Genomic DNA, 15,990 nt, shown 5'->3' with positions numbered 1-15,990 from the left:
CGTACAACTCCCACTGAAGTCAAGAAGGGATGCAGAAAGTGAGGCTTGCACATGATAGAAAGGCGGAATATCTCAAAAGCTGTAGCAAAAATAAGTAAAAATGAAAATAATTTTTTTTAATCGTTGAAGTTATTTGGAAATTCAGAGATCTTTCAGATTTTTTTCAATGTACTATGTGTCTGGAGATTCAGACTATATTTATCTATATATTCCAGCATATTACATGGAAGACTCCTTACCTCACTCCAGTAATTTAAGCAAAACGGAGAGGAAGAATTCAGCAACTGAGCTGAAATACTTCCCTTTTAATTGCTTGCTTAAAACTGATTTTTGTATTATTATAATCAGCTCCCTATATTTTATTACAAGTTTTCTCCAAGTTAACTTATATCTGCTGCCATCTAGAGGTCTGAAAGAACATTTGACACATACAGTCATTTAAAAGTGTGTATCAAACTTTTCATGACACTGACCTGAAGACAGACTATCCAAGCATCTCTTATGCATCAGTTTGTACCATTAAACGAAGGTATTATAAAAAGACAATTAACTAGAGCCTGACCAACTGAAATCATCAACACTACTTTCTGCAGCATTTGATCATCTTCCACCTCAGTAGTTTCCTGTGTTTCAAAAACACAAGCCAGCTGAACAGAATAAGATAGTTACCGGCTTTTGCAGACGTCCAGCAACATAGAGAGTTTTCCAGTGAAGCAGATCGTCAATCAGCGCATCAGTGCCAATTACGCCATATTTTATCATCTGAAAAAACAAAATAGAGGGTCTCACACAATTGTTTGTTACACACTGGCTGCAGCAGGTAAAAAAGTCTGGTAAAAAAAAGTCATTAATTCACAGAAATGTAAATCTCTTAAGTAAAATATAAAAACACAAATATTAACGGTTTACTGGTTAGAGAACTAAATGAAAATATCACACTAACAGTTGCCAACCCCACAGGACTGTCCTGGAGTCTCCAGGAATTAAAGATTAACCTTTAATTAACTACTGTCATGTGATGAAACCTTCAGGAACACATTCAACCAGCATTGGCAACCGTTGTAGAACTCTACCTTGCAAGGCATCTAAAATGTATGAAGTTTTCTTTCCAGTGGATCCTAACCAAAACACAAAGAGATCTTTATTGACCCTCCAGACAATGCACTGAATGGGCATGGACATCACACTACACTCTCTCACTCAGACGGTCACTTCAAATCATGGTTGAGATATATTGCTCAATCATACTTAAAAACAGGCCATTTATTCTGTGATTCTGCAAATAACTCACTTGATTCTTTCATTACATGTATGTAGAGTACCTAGCACAATGAGGCCCTAGTCCCTGAAGGAGCTCTCTAGTTGCTACTGCAATGCAAATAAATGGATTATTACAAAGTGCCTTTTATTTCAGCAGTAATTCCTCTGATAATTATCAAAATCCTCTAATAAGAATTTGATCCAACTGATTTATTTTAAGTCTTGCATTTATGCTTTCACTTTTAGCCAGCTGCTTTTTCCTTAGGACAGTACTTAGAGAAGGAAAGACAGCCATGTGGTTACAACATAAGACAGGGAGTCAGGAAATGTGAGCTCCATGCCCACCTTCGTAATATGAGAATGATGTTCACTTCAAAGAAGGGGTCATAATTTACTAGTGTTTCTAAAGAACTCCGAGATTCTTCAATGGAAGCTGCTATTCAAGTAATAGCAGCAAGAAATAAAACCAATCAAGTCCTATTTATTGCTGTATGCACCTGTGTCAAGGTTCCTTCCCCACTCTGAACTCTAGGGCACAGATGTGGGGACCTGCATGAAAACCTCCTAAGCTTACTTTTACCAGCTTAGGTTAAAACTTCCCCAAGGTACAAAATATTTTACCCTTTGCCCTTAGACTTCCACTGCCACCACCAAACTTTATCTGGGTTCCTGAGAAAACGTTGTTTGGAAACGTCTTTCCCCCCAAAATCCTCCCAACCCTTGCACCCCACTTCCTGGGGAAGGTTTGGTAAAAATCCTCACCAATTTGCATAGGTGACCACAGACCCAAACCCTTGGATCTGAGAACAATGAAAAAGCATTCAGTTTTCTTACAAGAAGACTCTTAATAGAAGTAAAAAAGAATCACCTCTGTAAAATCAGGATGGTAAATATCTTACAGGGTATTTAGATTCAAAACATAGAGAATCCCTCTAGGCAAAACCTTAAGTTACAAAAAAGTCACACAGACAGGAATATTCATTCTACTCAGCACAGCTATTTTCTCAGCCATTTAAAAAAATCATAATCTAACACATACCTAGCCAGATTACTTACTAAGTTCTAAGACTCCATTCCTGTTCTGTCCCCGGCAAAAGCATCACACAGACAGACACAGACTCTTTGTTTTTCTCCCTCCTCCCAGCTTTTGAAAGTATCTTGTCTCCTCATTGGTCATTTTGGTCAGGTGCCAGCGAGGTTACCTTTAGCTTCTTAACCCTTTACAGGTGAAAGGATTTTTCCTCTGGCCAGGAGGGATTTTAAAGGTGATTACCCTTCCCTTTATATTTATGACAACCTGCAATTTAGGGTTCCCATACACTGGTCCCGTAATTTATTTCGTTTTGAAGGATTCTACCAAATGCAAAGTATCCTCTATTGTTAAAATGGGTAACCCAGCTGAAAATGTCACTGTCACAAATCTACCAAATATTAAGTGAGGCTGTTACATATAAATACAGATATTTGTATATTCCAGAAGCAAAACACTTCATTAAAAAAAAAAAAAAACAATCATTAAGATTGCCAAGTGACAACACTGACATTTCAATACCTGCCACATTTATACAACCCAAGCAAGGAAATAAATGTTAAGATATATAGGCATTGTAAGCTTTACTATGACCAAGGTGTTCTTGACAGGCAATGGCACAACAAGGGACAGAGTCCCACTTCCCAACAAAGAGCACCTGGAAGGATGGTGATACACCAAGCCCAGGGGGATGATGCAAGCTGCACTGTTCATGCTAAACCTGCTGGATAGGAGATGTAGTGCAGGGAGGAAAACCTGCTTCCTTGCCACAAAACTGAAGAGGTGATTTTACCAGGCAGATAAAAGGATTCAAAGAAATATCAAACACCGGAAAACACGTGAAGAGAACAAATTTTGATACTGCTCTCTAAAGGCCCTTACTCATTTTAAACAAAGTTTTCAGTAAACATTTCAGTTGCAAGGACACCTAGAATGGTGAAAGCCTGATGATTTATCCTTTTCACAGTTAAAAGAGGAATTCAAAATGAGACTTCTAATGGGATTTGATGCTATCTTAACACAGCACAAACAGGCAGAACCAAGACTGGACATGCTGGTTCTTCAGATCAAGACTACAGGCCTCTGCTGCTTAAACTCATAGATTGGTTGGCTGCCAGCTAGAAATACCCCAATGTTCTTAACTACAAATAGTCAATAAAAAGCAACCCTCTCACACAGACATAAAATTTAGACTGGAAACAAAGTGCAAATTTTTAACAGTAAGGGTAAATGACCATTAGAACAATTTACCAAGGGTTGTGGTGAATTCTCCATCACTGGCCATTTTTAAATCAATAATGCATGTTTTTCTAAAAGACATGCTCTAACTCAAACAGGAATTAATTCAGGAAAGTCTTATGGCCTGATATATAGGAGGTCAGACTAGATTATGACAGTGGTCCCTTCTGGCTTTATAATCTAAGAATAAAAGCCTCTTGTTTACCCCCAGCAAATTTTATGAAGATTCACGTCAGTGCTAACCCCACTTCAATTGATCTGATGGAAGTCTCACAGTGAGACTTTGGGGGCTTCAGAGGTTTATGCCAACTTGACAGTTAAAGCGGCTTCTCCCATTGTAATATAAATAATGTTGGAATAAAAGAATAGGATGAAAAAGTTGCTATCTTCTAATATGCTGAATTACTTTGTTCAAGTTTTCAAAAGGTTTTAATCTATTTTATTTCTCAGTGCTTTGTATGTTTTCACACAGAAGCTAGATGATGCCTATCTAGCATAACCGACTACTACACATCCAAAAGTCACTATCATTCTTATTCTTCAATTCCTACACAACACGGTACTATAAGACCTCCTAAACACTTGCAGGCAGTAGAATGGCTTTTATAGAATGAGCTGCAGAAGGACCTCTGCTTAACTCTGAAAGTGCAAGAAGTGGATTCCAAGGCTCAAAGGAATTTACCATCATTCCAAGGTACCCAATACAGAAGTTCAGGGGAAGGGAAATGGATAAAAATAAGTAACATACCACTACTCAATTTTCATTAAGTTGGGCTCTGAACACTGAGCCTGGTACAATAATTTCAAAAGAAGGCTTAGGCTAAATGTCCCACAACTCATGAAGGGATGCAGTTTGATTTCTACCATCATCCATCAACATTAAACCTCTTCAGCAAATTAGCGATGACATATACACTGAGAAGGGAGGGAGCGGAAGGCCCCTTCATGAAAGCAGATAATCCCACTGAAAAAGAACACATTAGTGGATAGCACAAAGAGTGAGCAATATACAGGAAGACAGAAGAGATAACATGGAGCCCCTTACTTTTTCAAAGCATTGTCGAATATTAACCAATTAATTGGCACAACATCCTTGTGACTGTCCCCATTTTACAGATAGGGAAACTGAGGTACAGGGATCAGTGACTTACTGAAGGTTACCATCCCCTGCAGGTTGGGGGAGCAGAGGAAGCAAGCAAGAAGGTTAGATGAAAATAAGTTGTGACAGGACTGGACTGTGTACCAGAGAAACTTTATATTCAAACTATTCAATTCACACTCTCCCCAGCGAACCTACTGGTAGCAGCATTACCTAGAATGGGAAAATCCATTAGAACTCTAAAGGCAAACAGAAATTGGCTGAAGTCCTTTTCTCCAGAAATCAGCAATCCTTTCTAGACCAAGTGGATTGAGAAGATAGACAATATGCTGTTAACATGTCCTTTCTAGAATCAAAATTAAAACAAATTAACTCTAGGATCAATAACACTGAAGCAAAACTAAATTATATATATATTCAAAATAAACCTCGTCCAGATGGACTTGATCCTTAAGAAAACTGAGTGATAAATTACAGAATAGTCAACTATAAAAATTAGTGCCAATAAAATTGTGATTCAAATGGCCGCACAACAATTATGTCAATACTTAATTCTCTTGTAGCTATATTGTTTTGTTGATGACGGCTATATTCTTGTGACATGGCAATATTCTGATCCCAATAGGTTTTCAAGTTTTTTAAGTAACTAGAACAGTTTCAAATTTCAATGTATTCTCAGTTCAAAAGCTATGTTCATAAAAGTTCTATCAACAGATAAAACAGTACTGATCTTAGTACTAAGTGATTAGAAGAGTTATACACTTAATTGGTAACATTTTGTACAAAGTGGCAAATCATTATGAAAACCTCTTGATATTTGACAGTGACATTAATGATGATGAACTCTTTCAGTACTAATGTAAATGTAATGGGCAGTTACAATGGAATTTCATAGTAGTCAGTGTTAATCAATGACTACTTACCGTGAAGTAACATCACAAAATAAAGCCTTCACAGTAAAAAAGATTATACACCAAGATTTAAAGTATTTAATTAAAAACTCTACCACCCAATTCTGCATGAATTGAGTTCATGCAATCCTAATCTACCAGAGAAGGTAATTCCAGCTGCTTCTCATAACAGTTTTTTCAAATTCAATTATTGCTTGAGTATTGTAATTCTACTGTACGTGGTCTGTGTTTTATGTAAGGGTATCTTGCATGTATGTTTTAAAGAGCTAACTCAATACAATGCAGATTAATTTTATAATTCTCCTGCATTGCCCCATTAATCCTAGAAAACCATGATGAAGAATTAAGCTGACATTTTGGTCAGTGTCTTTTTTTAATTATATGGCATTATTTAATGGAAAAGCTCTATAGAGGTTAATAGAGAAAGGGTGAAATCCATAGGGTTCCAAAGAAACTACACTACAAACCTAAAGAATTTAACAGGAAATTGTGACAGGATCCCTACCTCTGCATGATTTATTTAAGGATTTAATAGAATGGTTATTATTTTCTACTAAGTGCCATAAGTTTTGAAAAAAATTGACCAGTGCATACGCTCGATGGTATGATAGTTGGGATAGATCAGAGTGCATGGTAGGATGTCACAGCAGAACAGGAGCTATGTTCTGCAACTTTGGGAGGCTTAAAACAGAACAATAAAAAGTTAAATTTAGGACCAAGTTATGTGCAGAATAATCCCTACCAATTTTTGCTATTTGGGGTAGTCAGTATATAATTCTATCAGAGTTGCAGGTCAATTTCAATAGTTAGAAGGATTCACTCCGAAGAGTTTGTTTCCTGTCAATCATAAGTTAAAGTAAAGCAGCCTAAATAATGTAACATAGACAGCATATTTCTGTACATCCCAGGATTCCAATGATTACTAATAGGGTCAAAGTAACTCCAGAACCATTCTTAACAGACCATGCATGAACATAATGGAGACCGTCCAAAAGCTGTCATCACCACACAAGGGTGTAGGTGTGAAGGGAAAAGCAAGAGTGATGGGTAGGAGTAACAACAGAAGTCTTTATAGCAAAGATGCTGCTCCTGCTCCCCTCAAAGTCAAGTTAAAAAAGCTTTACTTCAAGAGGACCAGGATTGGACCCACAATTCATACCTCCTCCAAGTGCCTTACACACATGAAATACATTAGAGGGCCTCTCTCTCTACCTCCAAATCAGTGAGATGGGTTTTTTGGTGAATGTCTAGTCCAGGGGTGGCCAGCCTGTGGCTCCAGAGCTCTTCAGAAGTTAATATGCAGCACCTTGTATAGGCACCGACTCTGGGGCTGGAGCTACAGATGCCAGCTTTCCAATGTGCCAGGAGGTGCTCACTGCTCAACCCCTGGCTCTGTCATAGGCCCTGCCACCACTCCACCCCTTCCCACCCTTTCCCCTCAGCCTGCAGTGCCCTCGCTCCTCTCTGCACCCACGAGCCTCCTGCACACCACAAAACAGCTTTTCAGGGAGGGAGGGGGAGGTGCTGATCTGCAGGGCTGCGGGTAGGTGGGAGACACTGGGAGCGGGGATGGAGCTGATGGGGGGCTGCTGATGTATTACTGTGGCTCTTTGGCAATGTACACTGAAATTCTGGCTCCTTCTCAGGCTCAGGTTGGCCACCCCTGGTCTAGTCACTTATCCCATGCTCCCCCTGGTACCGCAAGCCTGAAATTCCTTAGCAAAGTCACAGTTGGCTGCAAATGTAGTTTTTCCTATGTCCTTCATTCCACTTCCTGCTTTTGGTGAAGAGATGGAATTTGATTTTCTTGTCGTTACCACAGGTTGAGAACAATTTGAAACAGAACTGAGGAGGTGGAAAGTCACAAACACACACACATCAACACTACTTGTTTGGACACAGATGTTGGAGTATGACTAGATAGAATAAATATTACTCCCTGTGTTAAAATGACAGGGAATCAGAGGTTAAATAAGACAGATGTCAATTATGTTATGTTATATTTGAGTGGACATCAAAATACAAACAATCCACTCTGCTCTGTGAATTGGCCAATCTCTGAATCTAGATCTCAGTTTTCCCATTTGTAAAATGGTGACAATACTTGCCTCCTTCCCACATTGAAGGCTGTAATGTGTTTAGAATTATCGCTGAAAAAAAGAATACAAGTTCAGCTATTATTGTGAACGTGCTTTACTTTAACTGCTGAGTCTAATTGTTGCTTTTATTGAGCACAATGTTGTCTCCTGTTTTCTTTCCAGGATTTAACACATTACTCTGTAAAACAGCTTGAGACACTGAATATTAAAGATGCTATGTAGAACTGAAGCTTTTATTTAAGTGCTTAAGTATCAGTCAAGGATCAGCTAGTATCTGTAACATAAATGCAAACTGCAATTTTTATTTCCTGAACAGAGGCTACCCTAGGCTAGTCATTCCAATATTCTAAATGTAAACATTTGATCTATAGAAATTAGTCACAACCTATTGTACTTACCCTACCATTACATCGCACTAAAGTATTGTAGTAAATCCCTGCTCCACAACTCTGTATATTACTGATTTGCTTTGGCCCAAAAAGTTTTAGGAAAGAATAATGACTCCTATTCTTTAGCAGGTTCATCATATGCCAAGTGACAGAATCATCCACAGCAAAAACGAAGTCCAGCATATTGTGCTACAAGGTAAATAGAAAAAAAGATACTGTTACATATAGTTTAGGAAACAAGCTATATCCACTCTAAGATTCTACTGATCTTCACATAATGCCCAGCGATGATAATAGCAGACAGCAACACACAGCCAGAACATAACCAACCCATAACTTGCTTAAAGAAAAAAAAAGCAGTTAAGTCATGTCCAACACATTTCTATATAAGACAAATCTTTGCATGAGAATCTAACCTAATTTTTTTTCATTTGGAGTTCTCAATGCTTGGAAAATTACACACAAACCCCAACTCTCAGTAGACTTTTTTTTTTTTTTAAATCAGTTGTTTTTGCAATCAGTTGTTTCTGACAACAAAAGATTTGTGATGAAATAACAGTTTGAAAGGAACTCTAAACCCAGGAGACTTGTTACCTAAACACAACATAGACTAGCTAGTTAAGAACAGTTTTAGTTATTATTTAACTAGTTATTATATGTAACATTTTGAGATATGCTGAAAGTTCTTGAGGAATGACTCTCTACATGCCTTGCCATTTCTGGACCGGTCTGAGTTGCTCAGTGAATCAGTGATCGAACAGAAGTGGTACAAAGTTGAACAGACTTGTTAAATCTTCCAAGTTATTCGCTCTTCCTCCCTTCTTCATGTTTGTGGGGAACAATATTAAAAATGTAAAATTCTTATTTTTCTTCCTTTGCATCTTGTGGGGAGGAGCAAGAAGAAGGAGACTTGATTTAGTTTGCTTGGAAAATAAAACCCAGTGAAAAGGCAAACTATGCCCATGCACAAAATCATGGAGTTTGGCCAATTTAAAAGAAAATAAAAGCTTCTGGCAGTCAGAGATTTAAGGTCGCCCCGAGCATGGGACTGTGTGCCTGACCATGTTCACTAACGCACTGAAGGTCTTATCTTCTATGAATTTATCTATTTTTTTAAAACAGAGTTATACTTTTGGCCATCACAACATCCCCATGGCAATGAGTTCCACAGGTTAGTTGCTCACTATGTAAAAAAGTACTTCCGTTTGTTTGTATTAAACCTGCGGCCTATTAATTTCATTGTGTGACCCGTGATTTTTGTATTGTAGGGAAAGGGTAAATAACACTTCTCGATTCACTTTTTCCACACTTTTCAGCTCGGAAAAAGAGAGGACTAAGGGAACTGCCTCTCTGGGTGCATTCCAGGGATATTAATCTGTTAAGGGCAATGCCCCTGCCTGGTCCCCCAGAATGCACTGGGGGGGAGGTGATAACAACCCGTGGCCGGGAATGCCGCCCCCCTCCCGGTGCACTGGGGGGTGATAACCCGTAACCGGGCAATGCCTCCCCCCCCCCAGTGCACGGCGGGGCGGGAGGGGGTGATAACCAGTAACCAGGGAAATGCTCTGCCCGGCCCCCAGCTGCACAGTCCCGCTTACCACGCTCTGGCTGGGGGCGGTCCCCGCCTGCCGGAAGACCCCGGACCCATAGGCGAAAGCCAGGCTGAGCTCCTGGGGGAAGTGAGCCAGGATCCTCCAGAACTGCACCCCCGAGCCGGGCAGCGCTGGGAGCGCCATGAGCGCGGGGCCCGGCAGCAACTGGCGCCTGCGCCCTGCGTGCGGCGGCGGCGGCTGGGCGGAGCGCGGCGCGAGCCCGGCCCGTGGCCCGGCTTCGCCGCCAGCAGCTGACAGGAGACGACGGCGCAAAGGAGCGAGAGGGGCCGGCGCCCCTTGGGGAGGCCAGCCAGGCCCACAGCGCCCCAGCTACGGCCTGGGTCGCAGGAGCCGGTGGCGCCCGGACCGCTGTGGTGCGTTTTTCCCTTCGGCCCATAACCCAGTGTCCCTGCTCTCCCAAACCGAGGGGCCCTGCGCCCGCCAAATCCCCACTCGCCGTCCCTGCACTCCCCGCCCCGACCCCTGCGCATGCACACCTAGTATCCCGGTCCCGGCTGCACCCCCTATCCACGTCCTCTGCGGTTCCCATGCCCCTGCACGCCCAATTCCCCACCCACAGGCCCTACACCTTTCCTACAGCCAGGGCTCCTGCACATCCAGATTTCCTGAGGTTCCCCTTTACCCACCCCTGGGCTCCTTAACTCCGCATTTCTACTGGTTTTTATACTGTGCAAAGAAAGTAACAGAACACCACTAGCCATCACCTTCAACCCCCAACTAAAACCTCTCCAGCGCATCATCAAGGATCTACAACCTATCCTGAAGGACGACCCATCACTCTCACAGATCTTGGGAGATAGGCCAGTCCTTGCCTACAGACAGCCCCCGAGCCTGAAGCAAATACTCACCAGCAACCACACAACAAAAACACTAACCCAGGAACCTATCCTTGCAACAAAGCCGGTTGCCAACTTTGTCCACATATCTATTCAAGGGACACCGTCATAGGGCTTGATCACATCAGCCACACCATAAGAGGTTCGTTCATCTGCACATCTACCAATGTGATATATGCCATCATGTGCCAGCAATGCCCTTCTGCCATGTACATTGGCCAAACTGGACAATCTCTATGCAAGAGAATAAATGGACACAAATCAGATGTCAAGAGTTATAACATTCAAAAACCACTCGGAGAACACTTCAACCTCCCTGGTCACTCAATTTCAGAACTAAAAGTCGCAATTCTTCAACAAAAAAAACTTCAAAAACAGACTCCAACGAGAGACTGCTGAATTGGAATTAATTTGCAAACTGGACATCATTAAATTAGGCTTGAATAAAGATTGGGAGTGGATGGGTCATTACAGAAAGTAAAAACTATTTCCCCATGCTAATTTTCCCCCCTTCTGTTACTCACACCTGCTTGTCAACTGTTGGAAATGGGCCATCCTGATTATCACTACAAAATTTTTTTTCTCCCGCTGATAATAGCCCACCTTAATTGATCAGTCTCATTACAGTTGGTATGGCAACACCCATTTTTTCATGTTCTCTGTGTATATATATCTTCCTACTGTATTTTCCACTGCATGCATCTGATGAAGTGGGTTTTAGCCCATGAAAGTTTATGCCCAAATAAATGTGTTCGTCTGTAAGGTGCCACAAGTACTCCTCGTTTTTTATACTGTGCAAGTTCTTATTGCATAATCACCCATCACCGTGGTCCAGTGTCCCATCCCATCCAAGCGGTCCAAAGGCAGGGTGGTGAGTTATATGAGCATGTGGTGCCCGTGCTCCAGGAATATTCCGGGCACAGGGGCCCAGCTCCACCAATGTTCGGGGCCTGGTCTCTCCCCTGCCCCTGCGTGCCTCCCCTGGAGTGTCTCCTGCCCCGGCCTGCCACCCCTGGGTGATGTAAAAGGACCCTGGGGCCCCCAGCCGCCGCCACCAGCAGCACAGCAGGGCTAAGTCGGCTTCCTGCCTGCCCTTGCTCCGCATCACTCCTGGAAGTGACCGGCACATCCCTGCAGCCCCAGGGTGGTAGTCTCCGTGTGGTGCTCCTGCCCTGAGCACTGACTCTCCAGCTCTCATTGGCCGGGAACTTCGGCCAATGGGAGCTGTGGGGACGGTGCCTGCAGGCAGCAGTGCGTGGAGATGTCCCAGTCCCCCCGCCTAGGAGCCGCTGCCAGAGGGGGTGCGGGTCGCTTCTGGGAGCCACCCAAGGAAAGCACTGCACCCCTCACCCTCTCCTGCAGCCCAACCCTCTGCCCCAGCCCAGAGCCCACATTCCTCACCCCTCCCGCATTCCAAACTCCCTTGCAGAGCCTGCACCCTGCACCCTCTCCTACACCCCAACCCCCTGCCCCAGCCCTGAGCCAGCACCCAAACTCCCTCCCAATGGCCGCACCGCTCCCACACCCAAACTCCCTCCCAGAGCCTTAGGCAGGTGTGCGTGGTGGGGAGGCAGGACTTGGACCCATTCTGGACACCACCAAAAATTATACAAACCTGCCGCCCCTGGTCAAGGCTGGTGCGTGCTCCCTATGGTCTTGTGTCTGCTCTAGGCAAGCGAAAGACAGCAGTGTTAATGCCAAATGAGTCAACATGAGTCTGGTCCACAGCTGCTTCCTCTCCACCAGCCACAGGACCAGAACTGATAAAGAAGGCTTGTGGGTCAATATCTTCCCACCCATAGGTCCAGCATCCCACTCCCAGTAAGCTCTGAAAGGTATCCCTGGGTCAATATTTCTCACCCCACCAGACCAAAGCAGACTAAATGACACTCCCTTGCAGAATCCTGTTTCAGTGGCCAATGCAAAATCCTCCAGACAGAGATACAAACCCTTGTAATTACCTACAAGTTCCCTATGGACGTGATCAGTTAGTTTACAACATTTCTAATTTTTCAGTCCACAGAGCATTCATTTTTTCCTTATGTCACTTATTCAGCTTTAGTTTCATCTTTTGCTGTGGTTTCTTCTCTCTCTTTTCTTCTTCAGTCTCTTTCCTTCTCTCCTGTTTTCATAGTACATCTTGTTTGCTTTTAGAGGCTTCTCAAGAACTTTGGCAGTCCTATTCCTTTTCCCATATTGAAAAGAAAAAAGTGTAATTGTCACTTCACTTTCCTTCACTCAGTTGTTTTGTCTCACACTTTCTTAGGTGATATCATCTTTTACCGAAACTTTCTTAGTTTTAATTATTAAGGCCCTGATCCTGCAAATACCAATTTGAATTCTGAACAACTATTCCCATGTGTAAAATTAAGCATATGCTTAAGTACTTGCAGGATTGTGACCTAATTTGTTTTTTGTCAATGTTATGCTTTCCCGTTTCTGACTTTTTAACTTTTAATTTTATCTTTTCTGTCTATCAGAATATTCTCTTTACATATTGTAATTGGGACTATTGAGAAAACTATGACATATGACATCTGATCACGGAAGCCTCATCTTGCACTTAACTGGAAACAAGAGATTAAATCTCATTGATTTCAAAGGGACCATATGCATGTTTAAAAGGTAAACATATGCATAAGTATTTGCAGGATCAAGGCCTTTATAATTTATTGCAGCAAATAAGTTTCTGATATACACAGTGAAGTCAGGGCCTATGCAATTACGTTAATCTGCAATATTAGATGTACAAAATGCTGTGTGATTAATTAGTCCACATTTCATGTGAAACTCTGGCCACACAGACCATGTCAACAAACAGGCTGATCCAACGCCCATTAAAGTCTTTCCATTTATTTAATGGGCTGTGAATCAGACGCTGTGGACGTAATCTTTTTACTCACTAAAAATTTCCCATGTATTATTTGTTAAGCACTCATGATGTACTCAGTGCTATACAGGACATAAATAAAAATAGCCTCCACTTGAGTTTATAAACAGTGGGTTTTAATCCTGCTTCCATTGAAGGTATTGAGAGATATGCCATTAATTAGAGAGCAGAATCAGGGCCTAAAACACATGAGTAAGGTCTTACCAAATTCACGGCCATGAAAAACGTGTCACGGACCATGAAATCTGATCTTTTGTGTGCTTTTACCCTATACTATACAGATTTAATGGGGGAGACGTTTCTCAAATTGAGGGTCCTGACCCAAAACCAAGTCACAGGGGAGTCACAAGCTTATTTTAGGGGGGTTGCAGTATTGCCACCCTTATTTCTGCGTTGACTTAAGAACTGGGTGGCCAGAGAGTGGTATAAGTATGATGCTCGGGGGCCCTGCAGGGGATCTAGAGTCAACCTAGGTTTAGGAAGGACTGGGGAAGATGCTTTCCTTACCAGCTAGGGAGAAGACCTGGCCGGAGTTACCTGAAGCGAGGGACATAAACAAAACTCTTAAGAAGGGGTGTCATGGGACTGCTGAGCTAATGAGGATGCAGTGAATTGGTGATCATGTAGAAGAACATAATTTCTAGCTTTGAAATAGATAAGGTGTGTGAAGTAATATATTTTATTGGTAATGTCTTTTATTCTGTTGTCGGAAGAGACAAGTCTTTGAGATTCACAGAGCTCCCTTTCTGGTCTGGGAAAAGTAACCATAGTGTTACTTTTACTGCAAGGTGGAATGGATTGTTAAGCATAAGGGGTTAACACATTTTGCAAGAGACCACATAAAGTGTAGTAGGCTATTAACACCTCTGCTGTCATAGGACAAAGGACAGTTAGTAAGTTATGAATTGTTGTAATGAGCCATTAAACCACTGTCTCTGTGGAGACCATGATTTTTGGTGTCTAACAGAGTTATGAATTTAAGCTCCCAAGCTCATTTTTGAAGGTGTTGTTTAGGTTTCCTTTGAGGATAAGAACTGATAGGTCAGATATAGAGTAATTGCTTTGTAAAGTGTTTGTCCATGGGTGATAGGGTGTTTTTGTTTTTTATCCTTTTTCTGTGTGAGTTCATTCAAGAACACAGTGATTGTCTAGTTTCACCCACATAGTTCTTGTTGGGGTATTTGATTCACTGGATGAGATACATCACAGGTTGTGATAGGCATGTGTAGGACACAGGGATCCTGAAACGCGTGTTGTGGGGGGTGTTTGTTCATCGTAGTAGCAGTGGAAAGATGTCTAGGTTTTGCATTTGTTGTTTCGGCCAGGTCTGGTGCTGCTTTGAGCTGGTGTGGCGTTGACTGTGGGTAGTTTGCTTCTGATGATGAGCTTGGTGAGACTGGGGCGTTGTTTGAAGGCCAGAAGAGAGGATTCCGGAAATATTTCTTTCAGGGTGGGGTTCCCATCAAGTACCGGTTGTAATTGTTTGATAATCCTCCATGTGGGTTCCAGTGGAATTGTAGTGACAACTAGGGATTTTCTCAGTGGGGTTCTTTTTCTATGTTGAAGTAGGTTCTCTTTGGGTAGCTTGTTCTTTGATGCGATCTAGTTTTCTGATGGACTGTCCTTTGGTGAAGGCGGTTTTAATTGTGGTAAAATGTGTATCCCAGACTTTCTCCTCAGAGCATATTCTGTGGTATCCGAGTGCCTGGCTGGGAATTTCTTGGTGTATCTAGAGTGATTACTGGATCTGTGGAGATAAGTGTGGTGATCCATGAGTTTCTTGTATATAGTTGTCAGTCGGGTTCCATTGCTGAAGTGGACTATGGTGTCCAGGAAGTTGATACAGGTGTGGGAGTGTTCTAGACAGACTTTGATGGATGGGTGGTGGTTGTTGAAGTTATGGTGGAAATCTGAGAGTGAGTTTAGGTCTTCTGTCCAGAAGATGAAAATACCTTTGATATATATCAGGTATATCATTGGATTTGTGGTGCATGTTTCCAGAAATTATTCCTCAAGGGAGCCCATGAAAAGGTTGGCATATTGGAGAGCCATTCTGGTACCCCTGGTTGTTCCCATGATTTGGACAACATGTTTCTTGCTTTGAAATAAACTATTATATTCTATTAAACAGAAAGAGAGAGTGATTCAAAAGCACCAGTTGTGGTGGTTTATTTGGCTGTGGAAGTGAGGAAACTGAGGCAATGGCAGAGGCTGATAGTGGATGAGACAAAATACTGCCCCTCTTGCCTTCCCAGATGCATAAACTAATATGCTGGGGATTTATGTAAGGCTCCTAAATGGGTTGGAGACGTTCATGTAACTTGATGGGTGAGTCTTCAGCTCTCTCACTACTGTGGCCTAGAATTCTGTTTTCATGATGGGATCGTATGCATTGCTGATTTCAGTGTGAGAAGCCTGTGTTACACCTAGTAGTGACTTCCATGTTTCTAATGGCATGCTTAATTTTGTAAATGACAATGTCTCATGTGTTGATGTGAGTGCAGAATTATTCAGCATTTGAATCTAAAGCTGACTATCTCATTCTTTCTGCCAACATCAGCTGCACTTTGCAGTCTCAGACCTGCCTAGTTTAAGTCTCACTTGTCACTTTTTGCTTTGCTGAC

The 15,990-nt window shown here is 42.1% G+C and overlaps 1 protein-coding gene across 4 annotated transcripts in view; it reads right to left on the bottom strand.

The window, feature by feature from the left end:
- TAMM41 (TAM41 mitochondrial translocator assembly and maintenance homolog) overlaps nucleotides 1–9,779 on the bottom strand; it is a 39,004-nt gene extending 29,225 nt beyond the window's left edge. For 3 of the 4 annotated variants that reach the window (XM_077821657.1, XM_077821661.1, XM_077821658.1), the window contains exons 1-3: nucleotides 9,626–9,779; nucleotides 8,037–8,216; nucleotides 670–762 (exon numbers count right to left, since the gene is read on the bottom strand). In XM_077821657.1, the coding sequence (XP_077677783.1) occupies nucleotides 670–762; nucleotides 8,037–8,216; nucleotides 9,626–9,763 (411 nt within the window). In that variant the 5' untranslated portion in view covers nucleotides 9,764–9,779. Of the gene's footprint in view, nucleotides 1–669; nucleotides 763–8,036; nucleotides 8,217–8,736; nucleotides 8,887–9,625 lie in introns of those variants that run through there. The other variant, XM_077821659.1, reaches the window with a different exon arrangement.
- Between the last annotated feature and the right edge of the window lie 6,211 nt (nucleotides 9,780–15,990).

This window comes from Eretmochelys imbricata, chromosome 7, assembly GCF_965152235.1.
Source record: "Eretmochelys imbricata isolate rEreImb1 chromosome 7, rEreImb1.hap1, whole genome shotgun sequence".
Classification (NCBI taxonomy): Eukaryota; Metazoa; Chordata; order Testudines; family Cheloniidae; genus Eretmochelys; species Eretmochelys imbricata.
The sequence above is the reverse complement of the archived record's forward strand: the minus strand, read 5'-3'. Positions and strand labels throughout refer to the sequence as shown.